The sequence below is a fragment of the Cibotium barometz genome, chromosome 35, assembly GCF_041138505.1.
Source record: "Cibotium barometz isolate CiBa-2024 chromosome 35, ASM4113850v1, whole genome shotgun sequence".
Classification (NCBI taxonomy): domain Eukaryota; kingdom Viridiplantae; phylum Streptophyta; class Polypodiopsida; order Cyatheales; family Cibotiaceae; genus Cibotium; species Cibotium barometz.
The window spans coordinates 9208417-9231225 of NC_141080.1; the positions used below are offsets into that span (position 1 = coordinate 9208417).

Below are 22809 nucleotides of genomic sequence, written 5' to 3' on the forward strand. Positions count from 1 at the left end.
TCCCACAAATCCTAAAGATACCAATCCTTTCCTGGATGCCCACACCTTGGACATACTGACTAGTCTAGGAAGGGGGATAGCCCAAGAACTCAGTGAGACTCTCCCAACAAGAGCACTCACATACGGCCTCATTGACTCGTACAAAAATACAGCCGTGCAAATTTCCAAAATTATGGACAAATACGATGGAACAACAGACCCTGTTCAATTCATTCAAATGTTTGAACAGAGATGTGAAGCCTTTGGAAATCCCAACTATCCCACCAATGTATATGCTTTGAACCTATGCTTAGAGGGAAAAGCTAGTCGATGGTTCATCACATTGATACCGGTGATCAAGACCAACTTTAGAACCTTGAAAACAGTCTTTATTCAAGGTTTTTCAAGACAAGGTGATCGGTGGAGTACAAAAAAAGAACTCTATTCAATTGAGCGTCAACCAAATGAATCCATTAGAGATTTTATCCTTCGAATAAAACTCTTGGACTCACGATGTGAGTCATGGAAAAAATTAAACGATATTCAATTGAAGAGATGTTTCATGATGGACTTAAAGAATAATAACGTACACAATCTGATCATTGTATCCAATCCTGAAACATTCGATCAATGTTTAAAGAAGCAGTACGTTTAGATGACAACATACTGGAAAAGCTAGTCGATGATTCATCATATTGATGCTGGCGATCAAGACCAACTTCAGAACCTTGAAAACAGCCTTTATTCACGGTTTTTCAAGACAAGGTGATTGGTGGAGTGCAGCAAAAGAACTCTATTCAATTGAGCGTCAACCAAATGAATCCATTAGAGATTTTATCCTTCGGATAAAACTCTTGGACTCACGATGTGAGTCATAGGAAAAATTAAACGATATTCAATTGAAGAGATGCAGTACGTTTAGATGACAACATACTGGAAGATGATCATGTTACGAGGTGTTCCTCATCTAAACCAAGTGAAGCAATGGCAAAAGAAAGATCGATCTCAGAATTGACATTCCCCAAATTCTATGCAGCCGAGAGCCCGACGTCCTTGCCCCTAGAGATCTAGACCCTCCAACTACCAGCTACAGATACAACCCTCACATGCCATAGAGATGTACCACCACCAGGGGGTAGACATTGCTACACTGTGCACCATTCGAGAGAAGGATGAGCTTTGACTCTTTTTGTATCCATGGGCTAATGTAGTACGTGAGTCCATTTTATTTCCTAGACGTTTATTTTTTCTCATGTTTCCAACATTATTCATGGATCATATGTACTCATTGTCTGTCTCATAGATGCTTTGGGTCTTTCATAGACGTTTAATACAATCTTTCTTTCCTTCTCTCTTAAAAAGAAGCGTGCATTTCTACCAAACCCAAATACAAGTTGTACCAACTCTTTTTGAGCGAGGATACCTCAAACACATGGCACATTCCAACTAGTGCAGCAGCAAAACCTGATGGATCGACAACAGCCTATGCAGATGCATCATCCTCACGCCCCACGTACACAGGGTGTGACTAGTGAGCAAGTGCGATCCCTTCTGATAGCCAGATGCCCCAGGTCTCATCTCAAGAGGCTTCATACCTCCACCTGGTAGCTGCGATACACAATATCCTTCCACAACATGGGAAGCTCCAATCACACGGGGAGATTCTATGGTTGGATTGCACTCTAGAGAATGGTATCAGTGTATGACCACACATTGTCATCAAGTAGCATCACATTGATTCTTTAGCTTATGTAGCTAGTTTCATACAGTTTTTTCTTTTTTTCCATGGTTCGATATTCATCATGGATACATTGTACTACCTTTTTCGTCTCATCGACATTCTTTTGAAGGCATTAACCTCTCTCAGCTATGGTGAGGGCATGTCACGTCATCAGAGGATCTCATGGGTTTGTCTCTGTGTGGTGGAGATCCTTGGTGCTCTGGGTCGGGGGCACCTAGTGATAGAATGTGCAGCGGAATAAGGGAAAGTGGAAACACAAGATACAGTTTTTTCTTTTTTCCCATGGTTCGATATTCATCATGGATACATTGTACTACCTTTTTCGTCTCATCGACATTCTTTTGAAGGCATTAACCTCTCTCAGCTATGGTGAGGGCATGTCACGTCATCAGAGGATCTCATGGGTTTGTCTCTGTGTGGTGTAGATCCTTGGTGCTCTGGGTCGGGGGCACCTAGTGATAGAATGTGCAACGGAATAAAATAGGACACAAAATAGGAAGCCAGCAAGTAGGGGATGATGTCTAACACCCCCTCTCAACACCAAATGTTGAGTGAACTCCAAGAAGCCAGAGACGTCCTCGATCAAAGATGAAAGACTACGGAAAGAGGTACCAAGAAAGCTCCACAAAAGCAACAGAACAAGCTACCACGTACACCACTCCTCTAGAGGAGAACAACCATATAGGCTACGACGTGTTGCTCCAAATAATGGTTCCAAACCCAAGTGTAAGAATACTCCCCGAAGTCGAATGTTGTGTATCCAGCTTGGAGAAGATATGAAAAACCTCAAAACAACCAAGATCAGATCCTATATATAATCAATCCTGGGAGAAGCAAACTGCTCCTCACTAGAACCCTTAAAAAAAAGTCAATATGCTCCAACTCTGTACCAAGAGTAGCCAAATGCTATATAAAAGCATCCTCTGAAAAGGTCGGCATCGCAAGATGTAAAGACTCTGTAGAAAAGATGGGGTCCATCTACTCAAACTCCATAACATGAGTAGCCCAATGTTATACATAGGTGGGCATCGCAAGATGAAAGGACTCCACATCCCCCTCTGAAAAAAGATATCGTCACACTGATATAAGCCCAACCTCATTCTGATCCAAATCCAAAAAACTCTAGAAGTACCACTATGCCCCAGGCACGGTTAGCAACCACAGATCCAAAGCATGCCACTGGGTCCAAAAAACCATCCTCCAAAACAACAAACCTGCAGAACTGGTAGGGGGAGGGGCATCCTCAGAAGTATCACAAAGAGAGGCAAAGGTAGACTCCTCACAAATGAGGAAGGAAAGCAGGAATATAAACTGCAGTGGTAACAAAGTCCTCAAAAGCATCACAGATAGCAGAAGACTGTTCCATAAGTAGAATCAGATCCCAAGAATCAGCAACAAAAAAAGGATCCATGTGAAAGGGCAAAACACCCTCCTTGTTTTGCAAATACTGCAAAGAACACAAGCTCGGACAAAATAAACTCGGCTCAGGATCTCTGAAAAGATCACAGCTCTCCTCCAGAAAACTGGAAACTCCTCTCAAGGAAGAAAGTCTCCACAAAAACAAAACAGCTCCCAAAACTAATCCTCAAGTGAAGTAGCTGGAGATAGGCCCCCTCTGAGTGTAGAAACTCCTGTGGGAAGCAAAACGCAACCAAAACACTACTATCCAGCAAAAAATAGCACTCCACCGCCAACAGAAGGCTTGAGGAACATGTAGAAACCGGGAAACCGTGTAGGCCAGGAACAAAGCATAGGTATAGATGCTCCAAAATCAGCAAAGCGCTGACTGAAATCTGAAATTCAGAATCCTCCTCAAGTACCAAAGCCACAATCCAAACAAGAAACCCCCTCTGCAAGTGATCTGTGTCCACTGGAGAAGAAAACGCAGCCAGACAAGGGCTACAAACCTGAAAATTCAGGTCAACCAGTGTCCACACCTCCTATGAGGAAAAATGCTAAAGAGAAGGTACCTTCGGGTCCAACAAATGAAGCCCAAGTGAAGGTAGAGCTACCAGCAAGATCGGTTCAGAAAAACGCAGCAACCATGGCTGCGAATCTGAAAACGCAGAGGTATAAGGGGCTGTAGAAAAGGCTGAATATGGAAACGCTGAAGCCTCAGATCAAGAACTGTTGCAGAGAACAATCAAGGGGGGGGGGGGAGGGATGGCACAAGATAACCAGAAGGGACAGGCTAAAGGGAGCCCAGAGAGCTCCAAGATCACGGCTAAGGAAAACAAGCCCAAACAGGCCAAAAACGCAGCCTGTTTGGGACAGCTATGTTGCTGCCCAGATCTGAAAAAAAAAACGCCTGAGAACCCTAGAAGGTGCCGCCAAGAAGGTATGCTATCCAAAAAAACGCCCCTGTCAGGCTACCTAAAAGGCTGAAAACTGACGCCCTGAAGAGAAGAAACTGCAGCCCACTGAAAGAGGGATGAATCATCTGAAACGCAAGCTTCATCTGGTGAAAAAACACAGATCTGTCCATGGGTAGAAAAACGCAGATCTGAAGTGGTAGAGGAGAGAGCATCCAACGCTGACAATCACCGGCGCTCTGATACCATGATAGAATGTGCAGCGGAAGAAGGGAAAGTGGAAACACAGGAGAGAGAGAGTAAGAGAGAGAGATGGAGAGGAAACACAGGTGAGAACCTGCTCTCAATATCATTACCAAAAGGAATACATGTCACGAGCAAGAGGGGAGAACCTCATATGTGAGGAACTGCAGCTAGACAAGCTAGGCAAGCAATGAAATATGACGGAGGCATGCCGGCTATATATACTCCTACATGTAGGCAGCCGACTGGTGATAAATATCTCCACGACTGGGAAAAATGCCCAGGACCATAAATGGGGAATAAATATGGGTAAAACATAAGTGAGGGGTGACCAGCCCCTCTGACTAACATGGTCAGCCCTAGAGGCTAAAATAGGACACAAAATAGGAAGCCAACAAGTAGGGGATGATGTCTAACACCTAGCACATAGGATGGAATAGGCCTGCCCACTTAGGACTCCTCTCGTGAATATGGCCTGAGTATGGTTGGTATGAGCTCATGTTGATGTGGCGGTGTCAGCATCAGTGGCTTATGTGGATGCTCGTGCCATGAAGAAATCAATGATGGATCTTTGGGCAACGTCTTGTATGGGCTGGCCTCATCTCTCAGCATGTCCTCTCAATACTCCGTTTCTCTGTCATCTCAATTCTATCAAGTACATCCCGAGACATCTCTGTTCCTCATACTGCATCACCCGTGCAAGTGGGCCGAACAACTCCCAAACGAAGCAATGAAAACTCCCATGTATCTTATAATACACTAGGCATCTGAACATATAGTGGACCTCATCCTCTACCTCCCCTATGGTGCATACTCTGCAAATCCGCTCCTCTAATGAGATGTTCTCGCCTCTCCCAGTCACTACTTGGAGGTGGTGGGAGGATACTTTGAGCAAACCAATTGCCATGCATGTACCTTGTTGAGAGAGAGAGAAGAAAGAAAGAAAGTTATATTTATGTCCACAAAAGACCAAAGGGTCTATGAGACCAAAAGTGTTACGATGTGTCCATGAAGTGACATGGAAAAGGCATGATCTTTTTTTAATAACCCAACTAGGGCACCTGTGGAGGGGCACTTCTATATCTCTGGAGGATCTCTCGGATCTGAAGCTGTGGGATGGAGCATCTCCTTGGACTAGTGGTTCTTGGCCATCTAGCATGCTAAACCTAATATATTAACACCTACACGCACGCGCGCGAGCGAGAGAGAGAGAGAGAGAGAGAGAAAGTTATATTAACGTCCACGGGAGGCCGAATCCGACCTATGGGACAGATCAGGTACATCCATTTACATTCCACTCTGGGTATCGATGCCAAAGAGGCATAAAACTGAAAACAAAATAACTCAAAATGAACTCTTAAGACTCTTAAGAGTTTAAATTACAATGGGTTCTATTGCATCTAGTTCGAAATTGAGGTTCAAAATAAAAATAGCTATATTTCATCCATGGATGGATTTGCTCTTGAGGGAGGTGGGGTACGGAATTCTTTAATGATTGCTTGTCCTCCTCTGTATATTGCCCATTTGCCATTCTTTCTCGCTTCTTTAACTTTATTCAGCTCTGCCGATCTGTTCTTGAGTTGTAGCGGGGTGAGTTCATCAGCTATCCATACCTTTGTCCCTCGGAGAGACCTTGTTTGCTTCATCACTGCTATTTTCTCATTGTTGTCCATATAGGAGACCCTATCTCTATTATAGTAAAGGGTACACATGCAAAAATGATACAATGGTACCATGGATATCCCAAGCCATGAAGAACTGAAAGAAAAAGTTAAAAGAAAACATCTACTAACACTCGTGTATGCACATATAATCAACACATGATCTTTTATAGAGTGAGATATGCCGTGATCAGCTAATGACGATTTCCGCCTTGGCTAGAATGATCTAATGGCAGAGGGAATGTCGGGCCTCTCTAATGGGAGACTGTTATATCGAGGAGAATCTCCTTGATCTGCCTGGTCGTGATGCTCTTGATCGAGGGCGTCTGGCTTGCAAGATACCAGGCTTGCTCACTCATCAAAACTCCTCTAGCTGGAGTGCACATATGGGTGGTGGACTCTGATCTCGAAGAAAAGGCACTAGTATGGGTGGTGGACTCTGATATGAATGCCTATATTGCGAAAAAATTTGTGATGGCTCTCTAAGAGGTGTCCTGTCCTCACGGCTTGGTCTGTTCTCTCAGTGTGGTGGAGCCAATCATGATATGCATAGCATGTGACATGTGTATCTCTATGTATCTCAGGATCTCTCAGAGTCTCAAAGTCCATCCTCAGAGAGTCTCAAGAAGTGATCTCTATAGCACTTATATTTCCTACCAATCTTTGACAGAGACACCCACGTCCGATGTATACGTCTCTCAAAAACTTTCAGCACATGAGATGCAACACAGCTTCCGTAGACTCACTTGTTGAAAGACGCACACGCTTCTTGTAAGACGAGAATAGGAGTTATACCGGCTCTTTTTGAGCAACCATAATTAGGAGCTTGGCGCATTCTTGAGGAAAAAAGAACTTCCACACCTAACAGAGACCCTAGCCTCTGGGAAGTCTATGCATGGCAGTTGTATGATGTGCCGGCGGATGAGCCTATACCACAAATGTCACACATTCCTCGGCCCAGAGCATCTTACCTCTTTGATGCTCTCAATGATACTAGGTCTCTTAAAAAGTTGCATAATGGGAGAGCAAAAGATCACGAGGATCTACGTGTGGAACACTTTGCCCATGGGCACTTTGTACTAGCTCCCATTCTTGCAAGTATTTTTAACAAAGCACTTTGTGAAGGCTTCCCTTCTTTTGAACCACCAACGCATCCCCATCCACAAGTAGGAGACACCATGGACTTGGGTAATTACATGATGTGATGGTCCTGGGTGATGGCCTCTATATCACCACCACCAGCCACACAAGAAGATGTTATACTGGAATCAAATTTCAGGAACCCAAAAACCACAACTCCTAGGCACACTAAAACTCTGCTGATATCCTCTACAGTCCTGTTAACTCAAACTGACAACTGAACACTCTCTAGCTCACTCAGCCAACTCAAACTATCCTCCCGGATCAGATCTGACCTCTTACACCTTTGAAATTCAGCCTACACACCACAGCTGACTTCCCCTGCTGACTCCAGCTAACCTGTGAACTCTCAGCTACCTTCAGATCTGACTCAGACCTAACACAGCAATCTTCACATCTTCAAACACAGATGACTCTCCTCAACAATCATCAAATCATCATCTCTCTCACAGCCCATTTCAGGTTTGTCTCAACTCTGACTCTCAAACACTCAGATCTTCATTCCCAATTGAACACTCTCAACAAACTTCCACCAAAACACCACCTCACTCACAACTGACTCCACATGAAGCAAATTCATCCAGAACAACACACCCAGCCCAACCAAAACATCTCATCATAAAACATCATCATCCCATATACAACATACTCTAGCCAAACTCTTCGTTATCTCCACACTTGTAAAAATCAGACAAGTCTCAACATTCTGAGACATGGGCTCAAAAAGGAAAACAAAAACATAAAAGAGGGGAACCTTCACAGACGGAACCCAGCAACAGTCGTCACAGCGTCATCTTCAAACTTCCAATTCCAAGCTTCAAACTTCAATGATGAAATCTGCAGCCAACTCTGCAGGCCTCCTTCAGACATCAATGAACAGGTGAGCAAAGATTTGGGTGAACCCAAGTTCCAACAGAGCTGCTTGCAGAGATCCTAGGGCACCTCAACCTCCTAGATGATCCTCTTCTCCCTTTGCACCCTCTGCTCTGGATCAACCCAAGCCCAACACTTTAGTACAACCAACAGCTATGTATGGTGTAGCCTTCTGGGCCAGGCCTAGGGAAGGATGAGTGGAAAAACATAGAGAGGCTACAGTGATGTTGTCACGCATGATTAGGCGTAAGCCATTGGTACCACATGACAATATACATATAAAGTTTGGTGTCCCAACTCGTTAGAGATGCCCTATTGCAAACCATCACTTACATTCAGCATGTATATACTCTCAACAGAGGCCACCTCATGCGCCTAGCATTGGAGTCCTCTATGCAGTTACATCAGGAGAGGAAGCGGGTCAGACAGGCTGGATTGCCCTCCTCATTGACATGACCGCCACCATTACCTACACGTGCATGGTATTCAGAGGTAGTTGAGTGGTTTCATGCACACGGCTAGATGGACTGTCCATTTCAGTACAGTTTAGATTTCCCCTATCTCGACCTCGTCCCATGGCAGGAGATCAACAGGATCAGCTGGCCTGGTGGGGGGGGGGGGGGGGGGGGGCAACAGAAAAATATGAGATGCTGCTACAACCTACCTTTTTACAAAGGCACTGCAAAAAGAAAAGAGCCTCAGATTACCTGCACCGGCAAAGAAAATCCCATCAAAGGTTCAACTGCTAGAATAATACTAGGGTTTCCATCCCACTGCATAGCTATCTCCATTACAATCTCACCCATGCCAGACTCTACAAATCTCAACCCTGGAAGTTCACATCCAAAACAAGAAAAAAAAGCTCAAAATAACTGTAATTGTGCAATGCATCAAAGCCAAATTGCATAAAATTGAGCAAACCTGTAAACTGAGGAGCAACGGTGCCCAAAGTGAATTTCTGAAATCTCAAAGAAGAGAATGCACTCGGTTTATATTTCTCCAAAACGGACTCCAATAGAGTTTTGAGTAACAAGGAAGCTGCCTGTTGCATAAAACACCATTTCAAGTTTGGGGCATCTGGCATAGTATGAAAGTAGGCAGGCATTTGGTAATTTGCTATGTCAAAACAAGGTAGTTATCAACTTTTAAAATATCGGCCTCAAAATGGAGCCTGTAATCAAAACTATAGCTGACTAGGCTTTCCGTACTCAGTATTTTAAAAATCCAGAAGTATGCCAAGCAATGTTGTTGTTAAAGTTTCAAATGAAACCCTTAAATGCCCCAACAAAAAAAAAAAACTGAAAGATGAGCTAAGATATTATGTGTGCATGCTCTTGCGCACTTCTCTGTCTCTCTCTCATCACCCAGTGTTATCTAGACAGTTGCGGCCAGTTGATATTGTGCTTATTCTTTCTATCTTTAGCGGTGCATTTGCCCTATCAACTACTTATTTGTTGTACTAATTCTTTCTATTTGCTACTTCCATTAGTGCTAGGCTTCATTATGGCTGAGTCTGCCCTGCATCTCCGGAGGTTTGACAGAAACTCAATACGAAGGGCTTTGTATGAATATATGCTCTTGTGTGTGTGTGTGTGTGTGTGTGTGTGTGGGCTCAAATTCTTGTCCTGTTATTCTTTCTAACCTAACGGTTAGGACGACATACTCTCTCCTCCAGCCATCACCATGGATTCATTCACATGCTAATTCTCTTTGGCATATGACAAAATCACTTACTTGGTGGCGAAAGAATCTTCGCAATTTATGGAGGAGTAAATTGCCTCTCAAGCAAAAGCTTTTCCTATGGCGTTGTCTTACAGGTTCTTTATCTGTGGGGGTCACTCTTGCTAAACGAAGGATTGCATCTGCTTCTTGTCTTCGATGCATGGCCCCTTCTGAAACGGTGCCTCATTTGTTTTGGACGTGCTCCAGCACTAAGGCCTTCATCCGCAAAATTTCCATGTTACTTCGCCTTCGTTTCCCTAACTCTTTTTTTGGGAAACACTTTTGGCTTTTTGGCATACTCCCTACAACCACGGTCCATTACTCTTTACTTTTGTACTGGGTCAGATATTGGGCTTTCTGGACCATATGGCAGGATCACAACATGAGATATTTTGGGAAACCGTTTTTGCAATCTTATCAGTATTTTAGAAGCTCCTTACGGCAATCTGTTTGTGATGCTTGCCACCAAGGAGATCTTCATCAGTCATGCTTGGAAATAGTTTCTCTTTGCTTCTGATTTCCCGTTGAGGCTCTCCGTTTTGGAAACTCTCATGTAAATTTCTTTGATAATATACTGTTCATGGATTTACCCAAAAAAAAAATGTGTGTGTGTGTGTGTGTGTGTGTGTGTGTGTGTTTTTGAAGACAAATCCATGACAATATATCCAATGCCTTGATTGCAATTGAATATGCTAAGTATTCGCATCAAGATGTGCTTATATTGCAGGTGGATATTGCTAAGGCATTTGACACTGTTCAATGGGATTTTATCTCTCAAATCATGACCAAGTTGGGATTTGGTCCCAAGATGGCAAATGCAGTTTACTGGCTTTGTTCTGGCTCTACTTCTCAGTGCATTCTTGGGGGTCATCTGTCTCGGTCATGGACATTGGGTCGATCAGTTAGACAGGGCTGTCCTCTTAGTGCTCTCTTATATGCCATTGCGACCCATCCCCTTTTAATGTATCTTGATCATCTTACAAACACAGGACAGATGACTAGTCTTAAAATCCCTGGAGCTGCATCTTTTTTGGCACAAGCATATGCTGATGATTCCTTCTTTATGCCACAGAATTCTTCCCGGGAAGTTCAAATGCTTATGACCACTCTTTCATTGTATGGCTTGGCAGCGGGATTGCATGTCAATTTTGACAAATCTAAATTACTTCCCCTGAAACAATGTGACTGGCATTCTATTCTTTGGCCGGGTCAGGTGGTGCATTCCAAAGATATAGTCAGGCATTTGGGATATCCCATAGGATGGCATATCACCAGGAATCAGCAGCTAAAATGGATCTTCCAAAGACTTCAACATAAACTGGAATACTGGAAGATTTCTACTTGGCCTCTTCATGTCAAGCTCAGAATAGTACAGTCCATTGTAATGTCCTATGTCCAGTTCTATTTGCCTTTGCTGCATTGGTCCTCCAGGGACATTTCAGCCTTTATGTCTCAAGCTATGGAGATGTTATGGAGGACAAAAACTGCTATGAAAGCATTGAGACTGATGAAGATGGAAATGGTGTGCTCTCCTAGGATGCATGGTGGACTTAATGTCCTCAATACAAGATATCATGTACTTGCAAGGAAGGCAACTATGCTGCATACTTTTTTCCGCCAACAACAGCCATGGACTTGTATGCTAGCATCCATGTGTGTCAACATGAGGACTTGTGCTTATGGTCATTGGATTACTGATCATTGGGAGGTTGTCATTGGGAGATTTGTAGGGAAGATACCTAGCTGTCCTTTCTCTACTGCTCTGATACTTGACTCGAAACAAGTACTTTCTAAGGTCAAATGGGCTCCTGATAATTGCTCGGGGACAAACTCAATGAGGAAAGAAAGTATTCATTGGAGTGTCATCTTTGACATTCCACTCGCTTTACAGGAACCCGTTCGGGCATACAATCTCATGAAATTGGGAATTAGATACATACATGATGTGGTAGATCATCAGGGCTATGTCTTATCTTTTCCTCAGGCCACTGCTTCCTATGCATTGGGAATGCATCATAGGTCTATATGAAAAAAAATTGCTGATTTATTACATCCTTTTCTACCTGTTCCTCCTGTGGCTGACACAGACAGGCTTAGGGATTGGCAATTGCAACCCTCTGCTACATGCACTCATCCTGTTCCTCTTCCCGCCTTAACCTCCATCAAAGCTTACAGGCTTCTTCAACCTGCTCCATGGATTCAGCAACATGCTAATTCTCTGTGGCATATAAGGAAGCCCCTCTCATGGTGGCGGAAGAATCTCAGGATGTTATGGAAGTGTAAAATGCCATTGAAACAAAGACTTTTTCTTTGGAGATGTATGACAGGCACATTGTCAGTGGGGGTCACACTTGCTAAACGTCGCATTGCACCATCCACATGTTTAAGATGTCAGGCTCCTTCAGAGACTGTTCTTCATTTGCTTTGGCACTGCCCGTGTTCTAGGATCCTCCTCAGGAGAATTTCATATTATCTTTGGCTCCGTTTCCCGAGTCACAGATTTGGGAAACATTTCTGGCTCTTTGGCAGATTTATGAGGTCTTTGTCTCAATACTCACTATTTCTCTCTTGGGTGAGATATTGGGCTCTTTGGACAATCTGGAGTGAGCATAATTTGGCATACTTGGGTCGGCAGATTCACAAGTCATATGAATCTTTCCGAGCCTCATTGCGGCAATCCTTATATGATGCCTGCCATGAGGGTGATATGGATGCTTCTTGCATAGAGCTTTTCTTTTTATGTTTCTGATCTTTGGGATACTCTCCATTTCGGAGACCTCCCATCATGTAAATTTATGAGCATATAAATATACTGCACTGGATATTACCAAAAAAAAAAGTGTGTGTGTGAGAGCATATCTTGATACAGAGTTCTACACCCACTATTGGGCACTGATGACATTAGTGGGGATGTCATAGCATCTAGTCCATACTATGCATAATGGAGTTGATAGTTATATAGTCTTGTGGGTTGACTACCATGAGTATATAACATGCACGTTCCTAAAAGGTGAATTTGGACATGTTCCTGGATTCATCTAGGTATATATATTATATATATATCATTTTACATGCATAGGGGATTCTGTTCCAATGTCTACCCGGAAGTTACTTTCACCAACCCAATTTTCACAATGTGCACAGCAACCCAGGCCAAGTTGACAAGGGGATATATTGCCTTGGCCCTCCTTGAGAGACACCACTTATAAACAAATTTTCAAGAACCCAAATTCCAATACTAAGGGGTGGCTCTTTGATACTCCAGAGAATCCTACAAGTCATATGGGGCTTCATTTTGGGAACCAAACTTCTGAGTGGAGGTTTCGAAGAGGATTGAGAGGCTTCAGATTATGATGTTCTCCCGCATAATTTGGTATAGACCATCCTTACCACGCCCCATCATGCTGACAAAGTTTGAAGCAACACTCCTATTAGTAGATGCAATTTTCTAGACAGTGGCATTCGGATCGCATTGAAATTGTCCCAAAGACTAGTAGAGTTCTCCCACATAATTCGGTATAGACCATCCTTGCCATGCCCCATCATGCTAACAAAGTTTGGAGCAGCACCCCTGTTAGTCGATGCAATTTTCCAAACAGTGGCATTCATATACTGCGTCTACACAAACACTCAAGGATCGCATTATTGAAATTGTCCCAGAGACTAGCAGAGTAGGGAGATGACAAGGAATGGTATGCCATGATTACTCGATGCTTTCTCTCATAGGGGCATCACATGAACAGCCTCCCACCCTTCCAGTACAGCCAAGATGCACCTTTCTTTCATCTCCCTCCTCACGAGTTCAGCCAGCTCATCCATTCTGATTACCTCTGCCTACAGTCACATTACATGGTTCACACCTTGATATCCTCAAAGATGACATTTGATCAGGACCACATCCTATGTATAGAATGGTTTCATTTAGAGGCCCATATATCTATATAGATACATGTAACATGCCCTGGGGAAAGCGATTGGGCAGATCTAGATCTTGAAGGACCAGCTAAGCTAGGGTTAGGCTGTCAGCTATGGTGGGTGGAACTCCACAGTGGAGAGAGAGAGAGAGAGAGAGAGAGAGAGTATAATATGTAACAATGCTTAAGAGAGAGAATATCTGCACAACTCAATAAAAGCTTGATTAGATGTGTTTAAGCGTACACCAAGTACATGCTTTTATAGGTTGTAAGCCTTATTTTTTGACTCAATAGAATCACACACACATACTAGACAAGTGACACATGGCACACTTATCTTATCCACACCTAAGGGTGGGTTCACACACACTGACATATTTAGCCCTTATAGAGGCCATTCACACACAGACAAAAGTGGGTACACAAACAAGGGTACACATACATGATGGGTACACACACATAGAGCCTCCGAATAACCCAACAAACCCCCCTTCGGAAGGATGGTGGAGTGACTTGGGACAACCTTCAAAAGCCACAATGATTTGGGCTCAACATTGTACTCTAATGCTCCATCTAAGACATGTTCCCTACTACAAACTTAGAGGCTAGTAAGCGTGGTTCAGAGGCCAGTGACCTTGGCACAAAAGGCTCAGAGGCTCAATAAGCATGGCTTAGAGGCTTTAAAAACATAGATGCACAGACTCAGAGGTGTAGAGAACAGGTGCCAAAAGAGCTTCACCACTCATGACTTTCACTTACATTGGTTTCTCAGAAATTGACCCCCCTGACCTAAACAAGGATAAATTGAAGTATTGAAGCCTTTTATAACACAAGGCGGTGCAAACACATAAAAATTGACATACATGTCGAACACTTATTACAAATCTTTTTTGGGGGACGACCCGGGCAAAGGACCCATATTGACTGTCACACATAAAAACATAAATATTGATGGGAGATTAAATCCCCCCCTTGAGCAGATGCCGTTTGCAACGCACCGGCACCAAGCTATTGATGCTTGGCCAGTCAATTTAGGCACAAGCCCAGGGTAGAGAAGCCCAAAGACTTAAATGTGTCGTATGAGGCTTTAATTGGTTAATTTTATCGAAAAAATCAGAAAAGCCCCAATTTTTAGGGTTTTCTGAGGCTTCAATTTGATGTTAATGGATCCATTTTGATGAAACCCGCAAATTAATTGAATGTTGGAGTGTTTAATTAGAGCATGGTCACCTTGATTTGAAAAAGGCCCAAATCTGATGCATCCAGCCAACGGCCAGCGCCAGCTCTGGATACCGGCAGCATGTTTAGGTGCAGCAAAGGCGAAAGTTCGCTGGTGCCAATGGTGCACAGGTGGAGGCTGTCAAGCATAAATAGCCACTGAAGCGGGGGCCAGTCTGGACACCCGCTTAGCGGGTAGCGCAAGGAGAATGGTGTGTCGGGCAGATACACAGGGTGCCACATGGCGAAGTGGTACTGCAGCGAGCAGATGACCAGACGGTGGCAAACATGCTGGAGATTTCGAAGATGCAGAGTGGCGTGTGAGGGCGGCAGAAGCAACAGTAGGTGCCGAGCTGGAGGTGCAGCACCAGCTACTGACAGAGAAACACTAGTCGGGACGAAGGCGCTGGACAGTAGCTAGAGAAGGCACATGCGCAGCAGTTGGACTGCTGGGGCGGGCAGAATGGCTGTAGACGAGGCCCTGCAGGAGGCGGCTCAGCTCTTCCACGCCAAAGAGGCAAGAGCACGAAGGAGTAGCAAGCAAGCCGGGCAGAAGCGTATGATGAGATTGAAGAAAACGAGACAATGAGGTGCGCCGATCAGAGAATGTATTGATGGCATTGTGGTCAATGATGGATGAAGCAAAGGTGAAAGGAGAACCCTTAAAAAAACAAAACCCTAAAACACAGCCGGGCTCTAATACCAAATGAAGGACCAGCCAGGCTAGGGTTATGCTGTCAACTTTGGCAGGTGGAACTCCATGGTGGAGAGAGAGAAAGAAAGAAAGAAAGAAAGATTGTATTAACGTCTCTCTCAGGCCAAAGAGAACTGGCCTATGAGACAAAACCATGTACAATGTATGTAGTATCAGATGGTGCTCAGTGCACAATACAACAACTGGAAGAAAAACTGAAAGAAACTGCTTCTGTGAGGTCGGGATGTGTGGAGAGAGAGAGAGAGAGAGAAAATGAAATGAAATGATATATTAACGTCCTCAAAAGGCCAAAATGACCTATGAGACCAAAAAGGTTACAACAATTGGTGGATCTGATACAATGTTTGTGTAAGAAAAGCTAAAACAACTAACTGAAACTGAAACAACAACTATGAGGAAAAGTAAGGTACTAGGAGCTCCTAATGGATAGCATCTGGGAAGGAAAACTCCAGCAACAAAGGTAAGCATCATATACATCACTATCCAAAGATGTCTCTCATCGGTCAATGGCGGATATCCTCAATGTCCTCCATGGTGAGTACTCTGACTGGACGTCTCCCATTCCGTGCTAGTATGGTCCTGATCCTCTGTTGTAGTCTCCGCCGGTGTCGAGATGGGCCTCTCATCTTGGGGCGCCTGGACCGCCCCAACTCTATAGCCCGATCAATCAATGTACCTCTGGTGCCGCTATACTCTGGGGCTAGCTGCAATGCCTGCTTACCTGACTGCTCAATCTCTGGTCGAAAGAAGTCTGTAATCTGCCTCTGTAGGTGTCTCTCCCTCTCTGATCCCCTCCCTCTCAAGAGACCCTCTCTATGTCTACGTAGCTCCAGCAAGTATAATCCGAGGCATCTCTAATCCTGGTATCTCATGACTCTGGAAAGTGGTCCGAAACCCTCTCTGAACAGGCAGTGAAAACGGCCTCATATCTCATAATATACTGGACAGTGACATATGTAATAATGCTTAAGAGACAATATCTGCACGACTCAATAAAAGCCTGATTAGATGTGTTTAAGCTTACACCAAGTAAGCTACCGTAGAGGCTCCTCTCCTACTCGTGCAAGGCCTCAAGCCTATCCTTGGCCCCTGATTGAAGAAAGGTTCTGACCTCCATGAGGGCCCTATCAAGCTCGAAGGCAGCTAAGCCAGGAAAAAAAGGAAAAGGTTTCCCATCTCTCCTCCACACAAGCACACATCAGGGTCCTGGACGAGGCAGTCTAGGAGCCTAGCTCACTGGTATTTCTCTTGGTGCCACAGATCCTTGAAGCAGAGCATCACTGTAGCATGGTTGAACGCCTACCAAGATGCCACCAAACAAGCCTCCCCTATCACAAGCCAACTCCTCAAGGTAGAAGGGTCCAGCCTGAAGAGATTGAGATCCACTGTAGGGATTGTGGCCAAACTCTGGGAAAGGCTATGTATTCTATCTCCCCGTAGAGAAGACTAGCTGCTCCTAGGCTGCACACAATTGTGTCAACATGGTAAAGTCCTCACTACCTGCTTGATCATCCTCAAACCATCTTGATCACGTTGAAGTTGCCACCTATGCACCAACCATCTGCCCAAAGAATTCCCAGTCTGACCTGTATCCAAAAGCCTGTGCAATCTTGTTTCCCATTAGATGCATAAATGTTGAGGCCAATGCCACTCTCTCCCACCAAAATAGTCACCCATTGTGCCCAGCCAAGGGCTATGACACCTGAGTCCACTACTTGCGGCGGGAGCTAGCTGCCAAGTGAATATAAAACCCCCTGATTACAGAGGCGTCCCAGAGCTGGAGACCAAAAGAAGTGACTACACCCTAGAAGGATCTTACCACAGCGCTGGGTACAGTGTACCACACGTTGGTGCTCCCTGCCTCTCAACAATGCTCTCAATCTTTTTATGGTTTTGGCTGTGCCCCCCACCTAGTCCATGCACATTCCAAAAGAAATGTGCATGGCTAGGGGAAAAGGTTTCAAAACTACTCAAGCCTCCCTCAGAATGAGAGGATGTTACCAAGGTTTCGAGGGTCATTAGTGATCATTTGTACTCAAGGTGTGAATGAATGGGCTCAGCCAAATAGACCACTGAGAAGGGGCTGTGGAGAGGGACAACAGGGGAGGAGGAAGTGCAAAGAGCTGCAGGCAGGCAGGTGCGCTGGAGGGAGGAAGAAGGGAAGGGAAAAAGAAGAAGGGAGCTGTTCACACTCAACTGATGTCATTAGCGTCACAAGTCAGATGCATGATAGTATCCATGGGTGTCGCATCAAAGATTACACATCAACACTATCTCAAAGGGATGTAATTCTACTCCATGTAATTAGTACAAAACAATCTTGTCAAAAGCCACATCTAGAAAGAGAGAGTGCTTGCAAGTATATCCCTCTATGCCCCAATAGTTATTCCAAGGAAAATGAATGATTGCCCCTTTTTAAAAAAGCTGGTTTCGATTAACAAAGCACTAAAAAGTTGCTCGGAATAGCTTGAAGCATACTACAGTTATTACCACGCACAACACGTCCATAAAAGCTAAGTTAGTTGATACATGCATTCCTTTCAGCAAAACTTGGGTCAATCAGAGGCCAGGTTACACAAACACAACACTCAAGTAAGCGCAATATGAGACCTTATCAACAAAGGGCCATATCCGCCTTAGCTCTTGATTCAACCATGATACCTGAAATCACAAACACACGACATTTTCTGTTATGAGAATCAACTTTACACAGGAACTTAAAGAACATTTGTGTGTAGGTTTGTGTGTAGGTGCACCAGGAGGTCAACTAGGTAACTGTCCACATGGAACGTACGCACTTGTGAAAAAACAGCACAAGAATTCCATGCCCGTGTATGTAGGAGGCACAAGAAACCATGGATAAGTTTGTAAGGCTTTCCAAATTTTACTGTAAATAAAACCTTTTTAATTTCAGAAAAGAGACTTCTTTTAAGTAAAATAAAATCATACAAAGAAACTCTTGTTTATGATTCTTAGGTTTTATAACCTTTGCAGTTCACCTTCATTAAAGTTGGGCTCCGACCACTGGCTGGTGCCTGGGGTCCAAGGCCCAAGCTTTGGGCATCGTCTTTGGCCCATTTAGTCCTCACATGGCCCAATTTAATGAGGGGACACCTTATAGAGGTGCCCACCTTCATTAGAGGAGGGGCCTTGCCATGTGTCACAAGGGCATACGACCCCTTCCACCAACCTTGCCACAACTCTCACCTCTCTCCTTCCTCCTCACGTATCCAGCAAGCACATCACTCTCTCCCTTCTCTAGCTATGCAAGTCGACATACACAGAAGCTGTTAGAAGCCGCCGTACCTGTACTTTGCTGTACCCAACCTGTACCTTGCTGTCCGTACGGTACTTTGCTTACCTGACCTGTACCTTGCTATCCGTGCAGTACGTTGCTCTACCCGACATGTACCTATTGTCCATACCCTGTACATGCTGTGGACCTACCGTGGTGGTCTGTACCACTTTGTACCCGACCTGTACATGCTATGTACTTCAGGTGCCAGTCGTGTACCTAATGTTCCTACAGTGTACCTGCTCTGTACTTGCTGAGTCTGCGACAGTATTTACTGTACTCCTGCACCAGCTGTACCTACTGCATCTAATCAAGTACACGAACAGGCACTTGGTAAAGAAGTGGTTCTCAACAGGTACACGGGTGTTGATACAGGTACTCAAAACACGTACACGGGTGTCGATGCAGGTACTCAAACAGGTACACGGGAGTTGTAGCTGGTATGGAGGAGTAAGTATTGGAACAAGTAACAGGTACTCAAGTAGGTGTGAGTGCCTCTTTGTGTATCCATACCCCGAAGACTTGTACAAGTCTCTGCTAGTAGGCTCAAGTACGAGAGCGCATGTTCATGCTTCAGAACAACAGTTATGTGTTCAATCAGCTCCAGGTGTATGAGATTGGTGGTCAAGTCACTTTGACTCTTTTTCAACAAGTCCGGTATCAACAATCTACACCGACACATACTTGTTTAGGTAACATGTATTCATTATTTGCGTTGCATGGAATATCTGGCTAGAGAGCCTTTGAACTTTGTGCAGAGATTAAATACTCCAATAATATACAACAATATCGAGGGGAGGGAGGGAGAGGGGGTGTTCAAGTCAAAAGCTTACCTTAGCCTTGCCGAAGAATCTGTCGTTCAGTTTTGCCTTAGAGCCGCAATCTACAACTTCCCATGTGGGTGCGCTAGCTCGTCCAAGACATCCTCACTTCGTTGTCACACCGGAATGCTCCTTGCCAAAGGAGTGAAGGGAGAGCTCTAAATGCCTAGATGGAGGCAAGAAGAAATGGTCCTTCGCTATGGTTCTCTCTCACAATAGGCAGGGGAAGAAGAAGCTAATCAAAGAGGGAAGCCTACAATCAAACCTACTCAAGCATACATACATCAAGCAAGCATGAATTCAAAAGCATACAAGCAAGCAAGAAGAGGGAAGCAGGAGAACTCACAAGTAAACTATTGCAAGGGAACGATCGAGTATTGCTATTGTCAAAAATGACATATATACAAATGACTAGTTTTCACACTAGGCCAAACTTAAAAATGGTCGAGCCTGTATTAATAGTCTTAAGCAACTATGTACACTAAGTCCATTGACTTTCTCTATTTGACATTAAGTGCATGGTAAGTAAGGCCGCTTTATATGTTCCAGTGCTATCTTACAATAGATAAGTACCCGTTCGCGAAGGTAAGATGGCAAAGCGCCCTATGGTAGGTCAGGGCGGGCAAAACTATGTTAACCAACAGAGTGGTTAACATACCCTCCTTCCTAACGGGGTGACCATGTCCTCGCGTCACCCAAGTCGGTGGTGAAGCTGTTGCCCGGAAGTGGATGGTGCGGAATACCATGGAGTTTGCGGGTTAAGTGATTAGTTCGGGACCGATCCGCAGCCAGAGGGAGGGAAAAGTGATGGGCAACTTTGGACAGGTACCTTGTCGAAGTGGCATGGGAAGTGAAAGGCGATACAAATGTGCTTCACGTCGGGCCTCCGTTAATTGTGAAAGTGGTGTGGAGCCTTCAACATGAGGTAGCTAGTAGAAGTAGTCCGCACCATGTGTTTCGTGAAATAAGTGCTAGGACCCCATGGAAATGATGGGCATGGGTGGATCCAGGACGTCGTGGCACGACAGGGTATTATGAACAGATATGATAGCATGATACTTAGACATTGGGTTTCTTCGGGGCAAATATGTCGGCCACACGAAGGTGGTGTTGGTGTTGGGTTGGAGCATAGTAACATGAAACGTTTCATCTGTTTTGTTGTTTCAAAGGTTTCGTTTCGTTTCGTTTCATTTCATCTGCTTTGGACGAAACGCAAGGTTTCGAAATGACACTTCTTATATACACATACCAAATTTATAACATAGCCAACAGAAAGATGAAGATCCATCTTTTGGGACTAGTGGGTATGAAATTCATGATTTTGGGAGTAGGTTTTTTGGTATTTTCAAAATTTGGCCAAGAAAAGGAGAGGAAGAGAGGAGGAAAGAAACAAGTTGGAAGGGAAGAGGGAGGTGAGAAGAAAAGGGAAGGAGGTGAGAAAGTTGGAAGACAAGAAAAGGAAAGAAAGAAGAGGAGGGAAGAGGAGGGGTGGACCGTGGAGGAGAAGAGAGAAAGAGGAAAAGGGAAGAGGAAGAGGAGGCGTGGAGGAGAAGAAGTGAAGGAGCGAAAAGGAGGAGTGAATGAGGAGAAGAGGCGGAGCAATAGGTTGCGGCCGAGAAGAAGCGTCGGATGCGTGAAGTGGCAAATGGGTAGCAAACAAGGACGGAAATGACGGCAAAAATCACATTTGCAAAAAAAAAAACCTTCCACCCTTTTTTTTACCTCACTTTACATTTGGGCGAAACACCGTTTCGATGAGTAGGTTTCATTTTGTTTCGAAACGTTTCATGCCAGAAACGTTTCGTGCCGTTTCGAGAGGGCAAAACGGGTTTTTATGTTACTATGGGTTGGAGGCGAAACAAAGGTTATATGCATTAAAACACTTTGGAGGTACCTACTCTAAGCGATGGGTCGTACCATGGGTAAGGCTTGTGCCACCATGGTCCTTCCATCCAGAGATGTACATGCAGGGTTGGCGTGGACGAGATTAGCTCCAAATGCATGTGTTTGTATGTGCTGTGAAGTGAGAAAAAAAAATTTTGATGCTCGTCGTGAAATGAGCACGTGACGTGCATGGGCAATGGACATAAGGTGTGTCCGTGTGTGCACACTTCTCCATTATGAAAATTTCTCCGACTCAACTGCTTTCTTCGACTCTCTTTGCTACTGTCTTCGACATTTACTTGACATCCCTTTTCATGGGAAGTCAAGATCACTAGCTTGTTAGAGGCATGGAAGCGGGATTTGTGCAAGGTGGTGCCCACAACTGCAAGGGAACCTTCTGGGCATCCCTACCTCACTTGACTAGCACAAATGTAGGCTAGTTTGATGCCTGGGAGGCAGATGCAGAGCGCGCTTGAGGGAGTCACTGCTTTGTGTGAAGATCTCTGTTTGGGTGCATGGACCCGACAACTCCATAGACCACGATTAGGATGCCCCTTTGATTGGATAAGATGGAGGATTCTACGGTGGCATCCTTACAAGTCCCAGCGTGCCGTGCATGGAGGGAAGGCAAGTAGCCCTTGTGAGTGTGTGGACACTGGAATGGTCAATCATGGATGGGACGAGGGCTGGATTGAGCAAGAATGAGACTCAATGAGGAATTCAAGACAACAAGATCAAAGGCATCCATGTAAAGTGTTGGCATGGGACATAGATGCTGCGTGCAAAAATGAGATCCGGTGTCGACATGCCTTGATAAGGTGCCATGTAGACCATTGGGTACAATCGGCTGAAGGCATGAGTGCATGAATAGGTGTCGGATGGACCACAAGGTAGGAAGGATGGTCCAGTCCTATGTGCTTAAGTGCCAGTGGCAAAAGGATGCGGCGTCGTCTGCTGTGAGGTATGCACAAAGATTCCTTTGTGCGCAATGGATTGAGTCCTTAGGTTTTTGGTAAGTGCACGATCATTATGTGGTCAGTGCGTGTTTGGAAAGGGTTTGGGGCTGTCTGAGAAGAGGCATTTGGACTTCCCGGGAGAGTACTTACAAACAACCAACTATACCAATTCTAACCTCACTGGGGAGCACTCTACCCACTCAGTGCCTTGATTGTCACTTGCCGAATGGCCGGTAGCGGCCAGATGAGTGCATCTTTTCGCCGATTGCTTCCTGCCGACGGCGGATGGCATGTAGTGGTGTTGCCGGCGTCGAGGTTGTTATGTCGATGGCTCG

The 22809-nt window shown here is 44.7% G+C and overlaps 1 protein-coding gene across 6 annotated transcripts in view; it reads right to left on the reverse strand.

The window, feature by feature from the left end:
• The window catches only part of LOC147618120 (synaptotagmin-5-like), a 128421-nt gene that overhangs the window by 45936 nt on the left and 59676 nt on the right, over positions 1-22809 (reverse strand). For all 6 annotated transcript variants that reach the window (XR_015262183.1, XM_086775360.1, XM_086775363.1 and 3 more), the window contains exons 3-5: positions 18129-18179; positions 8871-8991; positions 8657-8778 (exon numbers count right to left, since the gene is read on the reverse strand). Coding sequence is in view for 5 of the 6 variants with exons in the window: in XM_086775360.1 (XP_086631486.1) it covers positions 8657-8778; positions 8871-8991; positions 18129-18179 (294 nt within the window). In the remaining variant the exon portion in view is untranslated. The remainder of the gene's footprint in view (positions 1-8656; positions 8779-8870; positions 8992-18128; positions 18180-22809) is intronic.